This window comes from Saimiri boliviensis, chromosome 10, assembly GCF_048565385.1.
Source record: "Saimiri boliviensis isolate mSaiBol1 chromosome 10, mSaiBol1.pri, whole genome shotgun sequence".
In the NCBI taxonomy this organism is placed as follows: Eukaryota; Metazoa; Chordata; class Mammalia; order Primates; family Cebidae; genus Saimiri; species Saimiri boliviensis.
The window spans coordinates 49,556,199-49,569,943 of NC_133458.1; the positions used below are offsets into that span (position 1 = coordinate 49,556,199).

Sequence of the window (13,745 nt, forward strand, 5' to 3'; positions counted from 1 at the left end):
CTTTGATCAAGAGATTTTTTATCAGCTGAATCAACTTTAGAGTCAAATGCTGAACTGTGACTAAATAATGTGTGACTTCTGTAATGCTATATACAGTAGTCCTTGGAAATGAGGCTGTTAACAAACTTAATTTTTACTTCAACTTCTCTTTCCACAAAAGGATATGAGAGAAATAACCCAATAAATCCTTGTCAAAACTAGTGGGTGGGCTATTTTCAACAATTTTAAAAGAAAATACATACATTATAAACATTTCCCTAACTTGATGCTGTTTGAAGTTTGGCCTGACATCAGGCAGTACTGCCATCTCCTGGTAGCTGATGAAAAATGCAAAAATCACCGGCCTCACCCCAGAACCACAGAATCAGAATCCGCATTTTAACTGCATTCCCAGGTGCTTTGTAAGCACACTAAAGTTTGAGAATCACTACCTTAAATACAATCTTCCAGGATCAGCTTTAGTAGTGCCTAACAATTGCATCCTATCATATGTGAAAATAATCTCTCCCCACCCTCTCCCCTTGCCCAAATACATCTTCAAACCAGCTTTTAGGTCTTACAGGAATATTACATTAAGAAATATATTTAAAAGTACTAATGCACAGGTCCCAGTGCTGAAGATTCTGATAAATTTGCCTGTGGTGGGGTATAGGCAAGGGAATTTTTTTTTTAAATACCTCATTCTGATGTGGGGCCACATGAGCACAGCCACCAAGCATGTTCTCTCTACACATCTGCTTTTAAATGCAGAGCTGTTACCCATCAATTTATAGCACCAACAGCATCCTTTTACATTGGTTTCTCAAACTCTGGATTTCTGATGCAGTAGGTCAGAATCAGTGGGTGGGGCCCCAGAATGGCATTTCTAACAAGTTCCCAGGTGATACAGATGCCAATGTTCAGGGGACCACACTCTGGGAGCCACCAATTTATGAGATGATAAAACCTACCTCAGAAAGCCATCTGAGAAAAAGCACTGAAGGCTGTGTTTGTATGGCTGGTTATTTTCTAAGAGTGGGTAAGACAGGAGCATTCTGAATCTGAGTGTCTTTCCAGGGCCACCAGGTACCTACCTCAGAAAGCCATCTGAGAAAAAGCACTGAAGGCTGTGTTTGTATGGCTGGTTATTTTCTAAGAGTGGGTAAGACAGGAGCATTCTGAATCTGAGTGTCTTTCCAGGGCCACCAGGTCCCAAGCTCCTGGCTGGACTGGAGGGGTGGGAGCAATAGCCTGAGGCTCTGACTTAGTGCAGTCTTCAGGCCAATTCAGCAGTCAGTGGCTGCTTAATAAATTACCTGATGACTGATGATCTTTAAATTAAAATACCCCATGTGGCAATCTGTAACAACTGTCAGAGCATTTGCTACAAATCATAACATTCAGGATAAATAAACATTTTACTCACCAAACCCCACAGAGCACCAGGAGAGGTAGCAGTGATAGTAGCTGCTCTGGGTGTATTGTACATTAAGGCCAGTTCGCCGAAACTCCCACGATTATCATAGTTACCAACACATCTTCCAACACCATCACATTTCACATATATGTCAAATGTGCCTCTGTTGGACATATGTAGATTAGAGGTGAATTCAAGTAAAAAAGATCATTAAGATAAAACATTATTTCAGAAAAGAGCCCTGTGAAATAAAATCTTATTTCCAGCCTGTCTATCCCCTCCGATGACAAATAATAAAGGGGAATCAATCTGTGCCATCTGTTCCAGACCATGTGCTTGCTAGGGAAAATGGGAATAAACGATAAAAAATTATTATAACAAAAAATAAAACTATAACTAAAGATGACAACCAAATAGTACATGCATACAAAAAATCATCTGAAGAGGCTGGGCCTTATGCCTGTACATAGCACTTTGGGAGGTTAGGAGTTTGAGACCAGCCTGGCCAACATGGTGAAACTCTGTCTCTACTAAAAATACAAAAAATTAGCCAGGTGTGGTGGTAGGTACCTGTAATCCCAGCTACTCAGGAGACTGAGGCAGGAGAATCGCTTGAACCTAGGAAGTGGAGGTTGTAGTGAGCCAACATCACACCATTGCACTCCAACCCGGGCAACAAGAGTGAAACTCCATCACCAAAAAAAAAAAAAAAAATCATCTAAAGAGCCTGGGCATGATGGCTTGGAAGTTCAAGGTGGGAGGATCACTTGAGCCCAGGAGTCCAAAACCAGCCTGGGCAACATAGCAAGATCTCATCTCTATAAAAAATTAAACTTAAAAAAAAAAGAAAGAAAATCATCTGAAGAAACATTTATCAAACCATTGACTGTAGTTATCTAAGAGCATAAGAATAGTGAGGGATTCTAGGCACATTTGCTATCTAATTTAAGCGTTTCTGTTTGTAACCTGAACATATATTACTTTTGTAACCTTGAACTTTCACCAAAGTGAAGAAATAAGGACTCAGCTCTGGCTGCTCTGCTGTTAGATTTTAGGACTCATCTACTGCATAAGGCACATTGTTCTATGATGAGGTGAAGTACAACTTAAATTTCCTGAAAGTATATTTTCAACATAAATGCAAGCATTCTTGTTTAAATAATTTCTCTGTGGAGTTCTTTTAAGACAAATATAATGATACACAATTCTTGGAAGGATGCACAAACTACTTACTATACTGACTAGAAAGTAGGAAGACTTACTTTTCACCTTATGTCCCTGTGAAATACTTGAATTTTATTTATTTATTTATTTATTTATTTATGAGCCAGAGTTTCACTCTTGTTGCCAGGCTGGAGTGCAATGGCACGATCTCAGCTCACCGCAACCTCCGCTTCCCTAGTTCAACTGATTCTCCTGCCTCAGCCTCCCAAGTAGCTGGGATAACAGGGGCTAGCCACCACACCTGGCTACTTTTTCTTGTTTTTAGTAGAGATGGGGTTTCACTACGTTGGCCAGGCTGGTCTTGAACTCCTGACCTCAGGTGATCTACCTGCTTCAGTCTCCCAAAGTGCTGGGATTACAGGCATGAGCCACCATGCTCGGCCAATTTTGAATTTTTCAAACCATGGCCATGTTCTACATAGTTTATAAAAGAAATAAACTTTTAAGAAAGAAATATCAGCCGGGTGCCATGGCTCATGCCTGTAATCCCAGCACTTTGGGAGGCCGAGGCAGGCAGATCACCAGGTCAGGAAATCAAGACCATCCTGGCTAACATGGTGAAACCCCGTCTCCACTAAAAATACAAAAAATTAGCCAGGCATGGTGGCACATGCCTGTAGTCCCAGCTACTTGGGAGGCTGAGGCAGGAGAACCACTTGAACCTGGGAAACAGAGGTTTCAGTAAGTGAGTTCACGCACTGCACTTTCAGCCTGTGTGACAACAGAGCGAGAGTCTGTCTCAAAAAAGAAAGCAAGAGATACTGACTGAGGTCCACTGTGAATTAACATTTTAGATGCTATATTATACTGCTGTTCTCATTGTAATAGAAATCTAGTATACACTAATACTATTATATACTATCTCTCAATTAGAATTTAGTAAATGAAGATGCCCACATTAAATGACTGACATTTATAGATGAGACTAACCAAAAAGTCATCAGTTCCTCTATAAACTATACCTCTTTTCATTATGCACTGTGGTTTCACTGCATGTATTCACAACAGGATTACAGTGCCTATTATTTAGTAATAAGAGTGGAGGCAATAACAACTATCCTATATTAACTTGTCAGCTGCTGTAACAGTGGTTGAGATTTTACACAAAAGGTTCTTTAAATTTTAGTAGTAAGGTTGGGCAAAACTTACCTGTCAATTACATAAAAGTTGTCACCATCGTCACCTTGATCAATTACATGCTCCCCATCTTTGACCAATTTTTCAAACATGGCATCTAATACTTGAGACATCTGCTCCTATTTTTAAAAAAGATGAGATATAATCTTTATGTTTATCTAGAACATGTTTTCTTAAGTAATCATAATTATATTTCTGTGAACAAGTCCAAAGAAATGGAAATATCACAACTACCATTAAATATTAACAGGAAAATACATAGTACATACAGTCTTTCTTACCACATACAAATAAGATGATTACATACTCTCATATTTAATATCTGAATGAAAGAAATTATAGTCTATTTCAGAATATTTGTAACCATCACCATTTAAAATGAAAATTTAACCACTGTATGCCTTGTGAAATATAATCTTAGTGACTAAAAAGGATTAGGTTAGTAAGGAATTATTTCAAATTTCTCCTAAAGATACTTATTTTTTAAAGTTTCCGTTTATTAGTCACCACTAGAATACATGTAGAGATAACCTAAACACTTGGTGAATTTAGATCCTGATTCCAATCTTCTTTTGGTTTAGCACCAAAATCAAAACAGAACAAAACAGAAAAACAATAAAGCAAAACCAAAAATGACTGTGGCAAATATTCTGTGACTATTCACTGTCATTAAGGTTGGGCTCAAGCTGTGACCACTGAGCTCAGTAGGGCAGATTTGTCAGAAACATCAAAAAATACTACTCAACAACTAAGTAAATGATGTAAAATTTTTATTCTGCCGAAGTGTGACTGACAAGGCTCAAACTGATGAGAATAAACTAAGAGGTGAAAGAAATCTTTCACCAAAACAAACACAGAAATAATTCAAAGAACTCTGAAAAGACAGAGTAAGTGGGTATGAGGAAATAATACAGTACAATAGAAAAATCAAAAGACTTAGAGGGTTATCTGTTGTGCTACTTTAATAGCTCTGAGCCCTTGGTAAGCTACTCCTTATGGGTATAAAAAAGGTATAATGCTAACTGCCTATGCCAAAATCAATTCGTATTATAAATAAATTAAGGAATCGAAGATAGATTCAAAGGGAAAAAATGCAAGTGGAAAACACAGGTTGAAGAAACAAGATATTCTGGATGAAGAGGATACAGATCACATGTGATTTTCTTCCTTTTGAGACCCCATAAAGAATGTTACAAGGAATATGAAGATAAGAATCTACAATAGTATAGAGTACAGGAAGGGACAACTGATGGATGAGTTTCAGGGTGAAGGTAATTTACATATGGCAGAGAGAGCTCCCCCAGCTAATGCAGGCGAGACTGCAGTGTGGAGGGGCCAATGTGCCTTGCCGAGCACTGGGAGGTTCCACAGTGGGTAACACCTGTTTCTGCCAGCGTGGGACTGAGACACAAAGCTAAAAACAAGTGGACTGATTTAAAGTCTCACAGAGATTAGTTGACACTTTCCTTCAAAATCCTTCTACACTGATACAGAATCCCTAGCAGCCAAATGTGGACCCCCAACTCTTCCCAGACGAAAGATCAGAGAGAAACTAAACAAATTACAACTAGAACAGATACTGTGAGCACTGGTGCCCTAGAACAATTCACTTGGTAGGACTTAGGGGTTCCCCAATGTAACAGCTGGCTCCCTGTCAGCTCAAGCTAAACAGTGCACTAGTTGACAGGCCTGCCCTACTTACTCAGAGCTCTAAATCAGCTTTATGTTGCTCCCCTGGTAGCCTACAAGACTAAGATAAACAGCAAAATGACAACACATGAGACAGATATTTCAGGAACTGTAGAGAGCTTTTGCAGAGACATTTAAGATGATATTCTATCCATGAGACCAAAAAAAAAAAAAAAAAGGATATTTAGGAAAAGAGCAAATCAGAGAAAAATTGGTAGCTTGGAAATTAAAAATATGATTGTTATTTTTTTTTTTCTTTAAAATAGATTTTTTGGCAGAGCACAGTGGCTCACAGCTATAATCTCACCACTTTGGGAGGCCAAGGCAGGCAGACTGCTTCAGCCCAGGAGTTTGAGACCAGCCTGGGCCACATGGCCAAATCCTGTCTCTACAAAAAATACAAAAATAAGCTAGGCATGGTGGCAAACACCTGTAGTCTCAGCTACTCGGGGAGCCGAGGTGAGAGGATTGCTTGAGCCTGGGAGGTTGAGGCTGCAGTGAGCCGTGACTGCACCACTGCATTCCAGCCTGGACAACACAGTGAGGCTCTGTCTCAAAAAACAAATAAATAAGTAAAATAGACTTTTTTAGGGCAATTTTAAGTTTATAGGAACATTAAGTAGAAAGTACAGATATACTCCACATATCCTCTGTCCCCACACATGGCACAGCCTTCCCCATGATAAACATCCTCCACCAGAGATGAATGATCTACACTGACATCATTATCATTCAAAGTCCACAATTTATATTAGGATTTGCTCTTGGTGTTGTACATTCTATTGGTTTGACAAATATATAAAGATGTGTATCCACTATTACAATTTACAAAAGAGTAAGAAGATAAATTAAAACCAACACCTCAAAAAAAAAAAAGTCAATAAAGAGATGAAAAGGAGTGCCAGAGACAGTAACAGAGAAAAACAAAAAGGAAGAAATAAATACAGGATGAATTTTCTAGAACCAATGGACACAGGTTTTCAAGTGCCCAGCACAATCAATGACCATAAACCCCTATACTAGCATGAAATGATAAAGTTTTAGAGCACTAAAGATAAAAAGATCTGCAAAGCCTCTGGAGGAGAGAAAAAGGCGTTCTTAAAAATATGAAAAGTTGCTCGACTTCTCTCAAAATGAAGAGAAATGCAAATTAAAATTGAAATGAAATGAGATGCCACTTTTCAGTTGCCAGATTCAAAAAGATACAAACGTTAGACTCTCACACCATGCTGGAGACCGTGTGGGAAAGAGACATTCTCACACAGACTTCCGGTGAGAAGGTAAAATGGAACAAACTCTAAAAAAGCAATTTGTCAACATTTAATAAAATTTCAGATATGCATAATATTCCACCTCACAATTCCTCTTCTAGGAAGTTTTTGTTGTTGTTGTTGTTGTTTTATTTCAGACAGAGTTTCGCTCTTGTTACCCAGGCTGGAGTGCAATGGCGCGATCTCGGCTCACCGCAACCTCCGCCTCCTGGGTTCAGGCAATTCTCCTGCCTCAGCCTCCTGAGTAGCTGGGATTACAGGCACGCACCACCATGCCCAGCTAATTTTTTTTTTTGTATTTTTAGTAGAGATGGGGTTTCACCATGTTGACCAGGATGGTCTCGATCTCTTGACCTTGTGATCCACCCGCCTCGGCCTCCCAAAGTGCTGGGATTACAGGCTTGAGCCACCGCGCCCGGCCCTAGGAAGTTATTATATAGATATTTATAAAATGCATCAGCATTTTTCTTTGCATCACAATAGCAGAAGACTGGAAACAAACTAATATTTTATCAACAGGGCACTGGATAAGTAAGTTGTCATATATCCATTCACCAAAAAGCTCTGCTACCGTAAAAAAGCACGTAGGAATTTTCAGACATCTGTCTTCAAAGGAGTCACTGGCAGCGAGAGAATACTTGAAGGGTAATCAAGAAATCTGAAAACCTCCCATGGGGGAATTTCAAGAAACAGGGCATTTAGGTGACAGAAAACAAGTCCTATATAAGAACATGCCAGCTATCTTCTATTCACACCATGACATCAGTAGTTCTAGAGGCCATAACTGGGACTGTTGGGTAGAAGTTTCATGGAGGTTAGCACAATTAGCACAATGTAAAGACCTGCCTAGGAATGAGAGCTGTCTGGCAGTGACAAGGGCTGACTTGTAAAGAGTTCTGCCTTTTCCAAAATGTTAAATAGTTGGAATCATGTAGTACATAGCCTTTCCATGTTGGCTTCTTTCACTTAGTACTATGGCATTTAAGGTTCTTCCATGTCTTTTCACAACTAGATCACTCATTTTGTCCACTGGCTAGATGTACCATAGTTTATTTATCCATTCACATACTGAACAACATCTTGGTTGCTTCCAAGTTTTGGCAATTTTGAATAAAGCTGCTACAAATATCTGTGTACAGGTTTCTGTGTGGACCTAAGTTTTCAACTCCTTTGGGTAAATACCAAGGAGCATGACTGCTGGAGAGTATGGTAGAAGAGTATGTTTAGTTGTAAGAGACACCACCAATCTTCTAAAGTGGCTGTACCATTTTACATTCTCACCAGCAATGAGTTCTTGTACCACCCATCTTCACCAGCATTTGGTGTTGTCAGTATTCTGAATGTTGACCATTCTAATGGGTGTGCTGTAGTACCTCACTGTTGTTTTAAGTTGCATTTCCCTGATGCCATGTGATGTGGAGCATCTTTTCATATGTTTATGTGCCATTTGTATATCTTCTTCGGTGAGGTGTCTGTCAACATCTTTCGTCCATTTTTTAACCTGATTGTTCACTTCTGTTGAGCTCTTTGTATATTTTGGATAACAGTCCTTTAACAGCTGTGTCTTTTGCAAATATTTCCTCCAGTCAGTAACCTGTCTTTTCATCCTGCTGACAGTGTCTTTTGCAGCAAATAAATTTCTACTTTTAATAAGCCCAGCTTCTCGATTCTTCCTTTCGTGGATTGTGCCATTGGTGTTACATCTAAAAAGTTATCACCAAATCCAAGGTCATCTAGTTTTTCTCCCATGTTATCTCCTAGGAGTTTTATAGTTTTGTGTTTTACATTTATGTCTGTGATCTATTTTGAGTTAATTTTTGTGAAAAGTATGAGGTCTGTTTCCAGACTCATTTTTTTTTTCCATGTGGATGTCTAGTTTTTCCAGCTCCATTCATGGAAAAGACTATCTTTGCTTCATTGTGTTACCTTTGCTGCCTTGTAAAAGATCAGTTAACTTAAGTAGGGCTGCTACTAAGTTCTCTGTTCTGCTCTACTGATCAATTCATGCATTCTTTTACCAATACTATACTATTTTGATTACTGTCACTTTATACTAAGTCTTGAAGTCAGTATTCACACTCTAACTTTGTTCTTTTCCTTCAATATTGTGTTAGCTATCCTAGGTCTTTTGCCTCTCCAAACTTTAAGATCAGTTTGTTTGGATTGCATTGAATCTACAGATCAAGTTGGGAAAAACTGACATCTTGACAATAATGGGTCTTCCTATCCATGAACATGGAAATCTCTCCACTTAATAAGTTCTTCCTTGATTTCCTTCATAATCTTACTGTTTTCCTCTTATAGATCTTATACATATTTTTGTTAGATGTACATCTAAGTATTTCTTTTTTGCGGGAATGCTAATATAAATATATTGTATTTTTAATTTCAAATTCCACTTATTCACTGCTGATATACAGGGAAGTGATTAACTTTTGTATATTAACCTTGTATCCTGCAAACTTGCTATAATCACTTACTAGCTCTGTAAGTCTTTCCCATTTTCTACTTAGATAAGCATATCATCTGCAAACAAAGACGGTTTTATTTCTTCCTTCTCAATATATTTTACTACACTTTCTTGTCTTAATGGCATTAGCTAGGACTTCTAGTACTATGTTGAAAAGGAGTGGTGAGAAGAAATTACAAATTTGTTGAGGTGAAATTTATGTAACCTCAACATAAATAAAATGGTTAATTTTAAACCATTTTATTTTCCTTTTTAAAAATTATTAACTATCCTGGTGGGGATGAAGTAGTATTTCATTACGGTTTTGATTTGTATTTCTCTAATGACTAACCATGTGGGGAATTTTAAATTTTGATTGCTGGTCATTTGTATATTCAAGTTATTTTGCTCAGTTCTAAACTGGGTTTTTAAATCTTTTTATTGTTGAGTTGTATTATTTATAGATGTTGGACACTACATCTTTACCAGATATATGATTGGCAAATAACTTTTGCTTCTGCAGACTATCTTTTCACTTATTAAAATAATGTCCTTTGATGTATAAAAATGTCACATTTTTATGAAGTCCTATTTATCTCTTCTTTCTTTTCTGCTCATGCTTTTGGATTCTAAGAGTCCAATGCTAAATCTAAGACCATGAAGACTTACCCCTATGTTTTCTTCTAAGAGTTTTATAGTTTAAGCTCTTATATCTTAGGTCTTCAATCCCTTTTGAATTAATTCTTGTATATGCAAAGGAGTCCAGCTTTGTTCTTTTGTGTGTGGATATCCAGTGATTCAGCACCATTTGTTTAAGAAACTACCCTTTTTCTATTGAATGGTCTTAACGCTCTTGTGGAAAAAAATCAGTTGGCCATAAGTATTTAGGTTTATTTCTAGATTCTCAATTCCATTCAACTGTTCTATATTTCTACCCTAGCCCAGTATATTGTTTTGATTACCATAGCTTTGTGGTAAGTTGTAAACTTAGGAAATATGAATCCTGCAACTTCGTTCTTTTTAAATATTGTTTTTGCTACTTGGAATCCACTCTGTTACATGTATAATTATAACACAGTGGAAACACCAAACCTTAATGTATCATCATGGTTTAGCTTTATAATACATAAAAGCTACTAATTTAGACTTCTATCAACAATACTGGAAAAGTATTTTTTAAAAAGAATATAGAACCTCTATAAATACTGATACAGTGTTAAATTTGAAAAGAACAGGGCAAGCAAGGCACAGAGGCTCACGCCTATAATTCCAGCACTGTGGGAGGCTAAGGCAGGCAGATAACTTGAAGCCAGGAGTTTCAGACCAGCCTGACCCAGCCTTGCGAAAACCCATGTCTACTACAAATGTCCCAGCTACTCAGAAGGCTGAGGCACAAGAATCACTTGAACCCAGGAGGCAGAGGTTGCAGTGAGCCATGATCGTGCCACTCACTGCACTCCAGCCTGGGTAACAAAGAAAGACTGTCTCCACAAAAAAAAAAAAAAAAAAAAAAAAAAAAAAAAAAAGAACAGGGCAGAACACTGTGTTGATTTTGCTGCCACCAAAATTTGAAAAAGAATACACCCTGGAAAAATACACAAGATAGTACTAAAAGAACTTGGCTCCTGAGAAACTGGGTTTATGAGAGGCAGAGGTGGAAAGGAGATTTCCTTTCACTGACTACTCTTTTGTTCTTTTTGAGTGTTTATCAATCTTATGTGTATATTGATTTCTATTTTTTAATTGACTAAAAAAACTAATTAAACTGAGAATATAATTTTACATCTTCATATGGGCTAAGAAAATCTTTTGGAAGAATGATAGTGATGGGTTTGCAGGAAGTGGTTTTCATCCCCTCCTTGGGTCACCGTGTGAGCTCTGGCATCTTTTTGCAGAACAGCAGCCAGGGTTGAAGATGAAGCCAAGGTAGCAGTAAAACAGACCTTTCTGGATGTAGTGCTAATTGGCCCCACGGAGGCCATTCTACCCAAATGAATTCATCAGCTCAGGCAACATATGGTCACCTATCAAAATTCTAAAGGTTGATTAAATGGTTTACTAACATTTTGTTGCACTTGCTATTCATATTTTGACTTTCTTAAGGCAGGTGGAGGGTGAACATCAGTTTTATTGATTAGTTCTGACTCTAAATGTCAAATGGGGAAAAAAGATGAAATAAATTGCTAATAGTAACTTTTTGTTATGTTGGAATTAGCTGCATTTGAAAACATTATAAAACTGAAGAATTAATATACAGATATATGAAAAAGCAATTCCTGATAAAAAAACAGAAAAATTCTTTCTTTCAGAACTTTTCTCTGTGACAGGTGTCTGTTCTAGTCAATCAAAATGTAATTTACCCATAATTATGCATAGTGTGAAAAGAACTTAGGAAATATTTAATATGCAGAGGCTTATCATGATGACTGACAACTATTGCAGGAAATCCACATCTAATTCTGCTACAGAATGCCAATTCAAGACTAAGCTCAGTACAGAGCTCTGACTCACTTAAGAAATAACAATTTACTCTGCATTAATGAAAGAGCCTATCATATAGCCTAAGAAAATTATTTCAGTTAGCCTCAAATTAGAAATATTTCAAAAGGAAAATGGCCTACTGAGTGGAGCATTAAAATATTCATGAAAAGAATATCTTCAAAGAGATTAATAATTACAAATGCTGTGCTCAACATATGAATATACAGCTCTCCACAGAAAAATATTCTGAAGTCTAGGAAGTGCAAGATTTTCAAGCTAAATAATGACTTCAGAAAATTCAAATGAGACTGTAGACACAAAGCTAAGATCATTCTTCTTGCTATTTAGTAATTACTGTGTCCCCGTCATCCTTCAACTTTTCCTATTTCAGGAAGAGGTAGCAACTTCGCAATCACTCCAGCTAGAGACTGGGGGCCATCCTAGATTCTTTCCTTCAGTCCTCAATTAACTCAATCACCAAGTACCAAGTTCTGTTAATCCTGGGTATTTTGTGAAACCATTCTCTTCTGTCCCATTCCCCGTTCCCTGGAGTTCAGGCCCATTTCTTTTCCCTAGATCATGGCCTGATTTTCTTACTGGGCTCCACTCCTTTGTTCCTGCCCACTTCCCCCATGATTCTCCCCTCTTAAACTCCATCCTCAACATTACCACCAAAGTGACCTTAGATAAATCTGATAGTTACATTCTCTAACACTCTTCAACTCTGCCCACGGCCTACAACGCAGTCCAGTGCCATAGCATGGCATTCAAGAAAGCGTGGGCCATCATGATACAGCATCCACACCTTGGCTCCATCACTCCCATCACTAGATGGAGGCCATCCATCACTGGATGGTTGCCACTTCAAGCTCTAGTGATTAACACTCTGTACTTTTCCTCATCTGGTGATTCCCTCCTCATTTTCGAAGGCACAGGTCAGTGACCTCTTCAGCTTTCAGAATCATTAAGGCAGGCTAAGAGACAGACATCCTCTCATCGTGCCCTGACAATATTACAGCATGTATCGTGTTTTCCCAACATGCTTTGCAGATGTGTTTGTACCCTCATTAAATTCCAAAAAGACAACAACCATCTCTAAATATCTTTATGGCCTCCAATACCTTAAACAGGCCTTGAAACATAGTGGGTAGTCAAGACATTAAAATGAAAGAAGCTGCATGATAAGCAGATTATATGAGGTGAATATGTAATTCAACTAAAACACATTTGGGTTATTGTACATAATGTGTATCATAAAAAAATCTAGAAAGCCATTTTACAATATGAACTTAAACTAAAACCTCCAATCTGCCATGTTTTGGGCTAAATGTCTTATTCCGGGTGTAATTTGTTGGGAAACATACATTTTACTTACTTATATCCTGTATTATATGTAGAAGAATGTGAATATTAAGGGAGTAATTCAAGGTGGACTGATCTCAAATTCAAAAAAATCTTTTGAAAACTACTATGTAAATACATTTGCTTCTTCTATAAAACCTTTAATAATGACAATTCAGAAACTGGATTTTTCTTTTTTTCCCTCTATGAGTTGGTTTTTAAAATACATATTGAAAACCTTAAGCAAAGCAGTGAAAAAAGTCTAAAATAACTCCTGTGTTTATAATCACAGTAAGCAAAGATGCTCCTTGCCAGACTGTAATATCAAAAGCATTAATAGTTTTAAATGCAACCAAAATGTTCACAATGCTTTTAAAGAGCTGAAGTTGAAATGGCAAGGAAGATCAACTTAATTTAGAAGACAGAAGAGGCAGCATCCCAGGAAAGTATACCTAGCAATGATTTCATTCATGCCTATGTATCACTTAACCCTATAGACATCAGAATTTCATGGCTTAGTTCCCGCTGAAGCATTACAATACTGGTTCACTGAATATGAAAGCATGCAAACAGTATAACATATATAACAGTAACCAAATACTAAACTTAAACATATGCACATCTAGCTCTAGCCCTTGTTATTCAAAGTACGTTCTGGGCCAAGAGCATGAACATTATCTGGGAGCTTATGAGAAATGCAGACTTTTCAGGCTCCACTCCAGACCACGTGAATCCAAATCTGCATTTTAACAAGATC

The 13,745-nt window shown here is 37.6% G+C and overlaps 1 protein-coding gene across 1 annotated transcript in view; it reads right to left on the reverse strand.

The window, feature by feature from the left end:
• The window catches only part of PRKAR2B (protein kinase cAMP-dependent type II regulatory subunit beta), a 103,362-nt gene that overhangs the window by 13,967 nt on the left and 75,650 nt on the right, over positions 1-13,745 (reverse strand). Inside the window, exons 5-6 of the mRNA XM_003921320.4 lie at positions 3,770-3,876; positions 1,406-1,559 (exon numbers count right to left, since the gene is read on the reverse strand). Of these exons, the coding sequence (XP_003921369.3) occupies positions 1,406-1,559; positions 3,770-3,876 (261 nt within the window). The remainder of the gene's footprint in view (positions 1-1,405; positions 1,560-3,769; positions 3,877-13,745) is intronic.